The sequence below is a fragment of the Arachis duranensis genome, chromosome 1 (assembly GCF_000817695.3).
Source record: "Arachis duranensis cultivar V14167 chromosome 1, aradu.V14167.gnm2.J7QH, whole genome shotgun sequence".
Taxonomy (NCBI): domain Eukaryota; kingdom Viridiplantae; phylum Streptophyta; class Magnoliopsida; order Fabales; family Fabaceae; genus Arachis; species Arachis duranensis.
Genome location: NC_029772.3, coordinates 11,715,573 through 11,721,650, shown reverse-complemented (window position 1 = coordinate 11,721,650; position 6,078 = coordinate 11,715,573). Strand labels below are relative to the sequence as shown.

General features: G+C 28.1%; 1 protein-coding gene across 1 annotated transcript; it reads right to left on the bottom strand.

The window, feature by feature from the left end:
- Positions 1-2,224: 2,224 nt before the first annotated feature.
- LOC127747589 (protein PIN-LIKES 3-like) lies at positions 2,225-5,143 on the bottom strand (the record flags this gene model as incomplete). The annotated part of the gene is made up of 4 exons (XM_052261649.1): positions 2,225-2,349; positions 3,114-3,299; positions 3,403-3,455; positions 5,019-5,143. Coding segments are annotated over 4 exons (489 nt in total), but the record flags the coding sequence as incomplete, so codon positions are not given.
- Between the last annotated feature and the right edge of the window lie 935 nt (positions 5,144-6,078).

Sequence of the window (6,078 nt, the reverse complement as noted above, 5' to 3'; positions counted from 1 at the left end):
TTATGTTTTTATTTTTTAATATATTTTTTATTTTTTTATTAATAGTTAAGGACAATTTGGTCAAAAAATAAAATTGAGATAAAAAAAGGACGATTTTATAACGTTTTGTAATGTTGGGGATGATTTTAATAACAAAAAAATGTTGAAGACGAATTTGATTTTTACCCAGACCTTAGGGACAAAAACAGTACTTAACCCTTAAAATAACATTCGACTACTTATTAAAATGACCATCCAATATTTGTTAATTGCATATAATTAAAATGATCAAACAAAATAATCATCCAATTAAGAATTAAAATAACCATCTACATACGTAGTAAATTGAACATGCAGCATCTAAATTCGTCCATTAATATATATACCTTAGCCGGAAACCTCTGCAACACCATGAAACAAAGCACTCACATTCTTGATATCATCAATCCGATGCACCACATCCACCGGAGGTAACCCACTGAACTCCAAATCACTGTACACGTGGCACCATCCCCACCCGCTGTATGTCGCAGATGATGATGCTAGGACGTTGAAACCCGCCGACTGCCGGGGGCTGTACGACCGCCGCATTGGTGGGCTATGCGACGGACGCAACGTGCACGAAGGGGGTGTCTTCGTCGGACGCTCTCAGACAGTTGGACGGTGTCGGATTGCGTTCTGGATGACAGACGATGGTGATCTTTACAGCTTCAGTATAGAGAGAGTAAAAAAAACTGCCTAAGCTGCTCGAGCGAATGACACAAACTGCGTGATGGTTTTGCTCGAGCGTTCACGGTGTGCATGATGACGTCAGTCAGAGCTATGAGCGACAATGGCTGTTGTTGGTGGCGGCACGACGCTAGTGAGACAAGAAGAGAATGTACGAGAAGGAAGTCACATCAAGAAAGAGAAACTGTCTTTGTAGTGTATGTAATTGTTGCAAATCCTTATTTACTTTAAATTTTAAATGGCTCCACAAGAGCCCACTGTCAAGCTATTGACATTAAAGAAGCGCTTATTGGGAGGCTTTAATTATCATTTAATGTTAATTTTATTTTTATTTTTATTTTTATTGTAAACGTTGTATATTAAATTTATTGTCTCCCTATATTTATCATGTTAATTTGGACTGAGTAGTATTAGATTCTATTGGAGTTTTATCTATAGATTTCGTATTTAATATGTGGCACCAAATAGTATATTAACGTGAATTACGTTTTAAATTTTCAAATATTAGATTGATTTATCATTTTATATTTTAGGGACAAATTAAAACGTGAGTATTTACTTTTAAAAGTATAATAGTTATATAAAATTTGTTTACTATTAAATATGGGTAATAATGACAAATGTGAGATTATAATTATTTAAAATAATAAATACTTTATTCTNAAAATTTAAAAAATATCTCTAATTATGATTTTATTTTAATTTTATCCTACAAATTTTTAAATTGCATTAAATATGTTTTTTATGCTTAATTTTTTAAAAAAATTAAGAGTAATAATTCAGCAATAATTTTATAATAATAATTTTTAACATAAACAAATCAGACATAGTTGTCATGCATTATTATTGGATTATATATATATTAGTCCTAAGCTTTTTAAAAATTTAACTGTTAGAGATATACTTGATGTAAATTAAAAATTTTAGAGATAAAAGTGAAACAAAATAAAATTCAAGAATATTTTTAAAATTTTTGACAAATTAAATTTTAAGGACAAAAAAAATATTATATATATATATATATATGAAAATGATAGTTAGGAAAAAAATAATATTGTGTATGACGAAACTCCTTTAATTTTTTTTGGGTGACTAAATAGAAAAAAAAGAAAAAAGAGACAAAACCAAATTAATTGACTAGGGTCATATCTAAATCTATTAGATGTTGAAGTTCACTCCATAGTTGGCTCCAATTCGAGTGAATGTCCGTGCCAGAAGCAGCTGCTTTAGCCGGCAACACTATTTGCAGTCTTCTAAATTAAAAAAAATAGAGACTCTGAATTCAACACTATTTGTATGACGAAACTCCTTTAATTTGATTATATGTAATAGATATAATTATTATTATCATATGGATACCTCCTATATATTCGGAAAAAGAAAAGAAAATTTCAAAGAAGAGAACCAAATGAGAATGAAATAGTTAATAATTAAAGGGTGAATTTGTTCCCTTCTTTTTGTTTTCTATCTTGAAACAATTAAAATATATATTATTTGAATAACGCTTGAAAATGAGTCAGTCGAGCATCCACATGAAGAAAGTGCACCAAAGAGTGAGAGTAAATGTAGAAACTGCATAGGTCCATAGCATTATTAAGGAACATTCACTTTCAGCAACCCCAAGCAACTGAGCAATTGTTCCTGCATGCACATGCATTCAACCTTAATTAATTAATTAATTAGCGTTGACAAATTATAATTACACAGTCTTATTATTGTTTATTAGCTTCTTGTCGATCAAGTCGTATTTTTAGAATATAGATGTATGTATATATTTTACATGCTATAAACGCATATAAATCAATTATAATCTAGTGATTAAGGATCGTAGGTAAAAAATTTTCATTTTTTGAAAAGTACATAGATAAAAAATAATAATAAAATATTTAAAAAAATTTAATTACTTTAATTTATCGATCCTATAATTTTACTGAATTTTCGATTAGATATCCTTATACTTTTTTTTCTCAAGTGGATCTCTATATATACCATATTAGATTTTGTAATTGACAGAAATATTAGAATTAACTGAATATTCTGTTAAACAAAATAAATATGTCTAACACTTGACTGAATATTTCGTTTTATTTAATAGAATATTTCGTACCTAATTAAAAATTCAGTAAAATTATAGAGATCAACAGAATAATTAAATCTTAAAAAAAATAAGTCTCATTATTTAGACACTACTTAAACAAACATGTGATGATAATAGTCTAAATTTTAGTGTTATATCAAAAAAAATTAGTATATATTGCCTTCACTAACAATGTATAAATCTATTCTCTTAATTAAAACTTAGGCTTATATATTTAAACTCTGATTATCACATACAAATTTAGATATTAATAACTCAAAAAACCCCTAATTATTACAAATAAATATGTGGATTGAATTGATCATACCTACAGAAGTTGCAGGAGGAAGTGCATACTGAAGCATAAGAACAAACTGATATAAATTGTATGATCCAACCAATCCCCAATAATATGCAGCCTTAACAATCAAAACACCCAATAATGGTGATAATATGAACCGCACTACCGTAATCCCTATTATTAGATACCAGCTTATTCCTGATTGCTTTAAACCTGTCAAATAAATTTGGAATAACATTTAAATAAGTAAGAAAAATTGTCAAATTTGATATGTAAAAAAAAAAAGTATAATTACAATTGATAAAATTAAATATACCATCAAGAAGATTTGCTCCTACTATCAAAGTCATGGACACAATTGTTCCTTCCCTGCGATTAGGTATATAATAAGTTTTTTTTTTTTTCATTCAATGGGACAATATAATAATAAGAACACGTTATATTCCATGTATATAAAAAATTAGCTATAAATAATCAACTATCGTATATATAAATATTAGGGTTAAGTACGATTTTGGTTTTTAAGATAAGGATTAAAATTTTTTTTTGTCTTTAACTTTTTTTTCTTACAAAATCGTTCCTAAAATTTAACTTAATTTTAAAATCGTCATTTTTATCAAAATTTCAATTTTGGTGGGTTAAAAGGAGAAAGGGAATCACGCTTTGGGGGAGGGGGTTCGGGGAAGGAAATTCGCCGTTGCTGTTTTTCGCCGTTCGTCGTTGCTCCTCGTTGTTCGCATCTTCGCCACTACTAGATCTCACAATTGGATCTCGCAACTGCTCTTCTTCTTTGCTCAACGTCGACGCCAGCAGATTCGCGAGGGTGGATGTCACACGCCGCTCGGCGTTTCTGCTCCTCCTTCTCGCTCAGTCACTACTGTTCTTTGTCGGTCGCCGCTGCTCTTTGTCACTCGTCGTTGTGCTTCGCGTCCTCGCCGCTGTGCTTCCTAGGGTTCTAATTCTATTTCTGATTTGTTAATTTTGTTAATTACATTATTGTCTTCTATTTCTACTGTTAATTATATTGTTGAATTTTTTTATTTGTGGATTTGTTGATTTTGTTAATTACATTATTTTTTATTATGATTCTATTATTGTGGTAGATTCTAATTTCATTCTGTTTCTATGGTTCTGCTTCTATTTCTTTTGCTTCTGATTCTAATTTTATTATCCATTGTTGTTGTTGATGCTTTTGGTTGTTTCTTCTTCTATTTCTTTTGTTGTTGTTGTTGTTCTTCTTCTTCTTCTTTGGAGTTAAGAGAGATAGTGATAGAGATTATACAGATTTGTTGATACTTCTGGTTTCTTCTGCTTCTGGTTTTAGTTGTCTTTTTTTTACGTTTATTACATTGTTTCATTGTTGTTATTGCTGATGCTTTGATGAAGAAGAAGAAGAAAAAAGAAGAGATGATGCTGTGATAGAAAAAAAAAGAAGAAGAATAGAAAATGAGGATTTTGGAGATGAAGGGAAAAGGTATTTTGGTCTAAAGAACGATTTTGAAACTAAGTTAAATTTTGGAGACGATTTTGTAAGCCAAAAAAGTTGGAGACGAAAAAAATTTTCAACCCTTATCTTAGAGATAAAAATCGTATTTAATCCTAAATATTATTTGAAACCTCATAAAATTAAAAATATTATATTACTATAAATAAATTTATTTCATTATTCGTCTAATTCTATTAAAGGTTTGATTATTGTAACAGTTTATTTTTTTTATTAAAAAATGTATGAAATAATTTATATAAATATATGTAAATATATAGCAATTGATTTGAGTGTATATAGAATATTTTTTAAATAAGAATGATGTGTAATAGCTAGGTTTTTTTTTTTGTAAATTGATAGGATTATATAATAGTTTGAAGCTTTCATACTATATATAGTAAAAAAAAACACGAGACAAGCAAATTAATTAAATTAAGATCACATACCCTACCAAAGCTATAGATTTGATAATAGCACGAAGAGGAGCATCATCACCAACCATGAGCTTTTGAATTGGAGAGACTGCTCCAATGATAAATCCTATGATCTGACCAATGCAAAGAGAACCAGAAAATATCAAATAATAATGATATAGGTAGCATTAATAATTAATAATAACCATATATATATATTAATGGAAGCATATACATATATAAATATGAAATAATGATCAAATATAACATTATAACAATACCACTGCAATTGTTGATGGTGTAAACACCATCTCGAGCTTGATATATTTATTACATTTCGTAATTGGCCATGTAATATAATCCAAGAATGACATCTGCAATATATATAATAGAAAATTATTGTAAACTGGTGGCATTCATAATTAATTGACCTATTCAATTTTAATTCATTTTACATGCATGGTTCTAGAGTTGATATTTAATTTATCGATAATATTAGAAAAATAAAAAAAAAATAATCAAAACTTATTTTATTTAATATTTATACTCTTTAATTTATCGATAATATTCTAACTTATTTTTTAATTAATTTTTTTTGTTACCAAATATTTTCTTTAACTTATTTTCAACTTAGTTCGTTGTGCATTGTTATTCCTTCATAATTCAGAGATTAAACTTCTCATCATTGATTCCATTATAAGAGAAGTTAAATTTTATTCAATAATGAAAGGAATATATATGCAATAAATAATTATTAAGCAGATATTATGGTATTACCTTGTTCCCAATTCTGTTATTAGATATTGACTCATCATATTGAATAGAAATGTTATCAGAGCTGACTATGTTTGTTGAAGGAATAATCAATGATTCAGTGATGGTTGAGTAATCACTACAAGTGTTCATAATTTCAGTGTTCCTTTCCATATTTGCCCCCATGATGATATACAAATATGTCCAAATAAAAAGTGAAGACACCTGAGATATATCAAAAACTGATCAATTATTTATTTGGTATAAGAAATAGATCTCATTCTTCATGAAATAGCATAATATATATATATATATATATAATTAATTTAAAAAAAAAAAA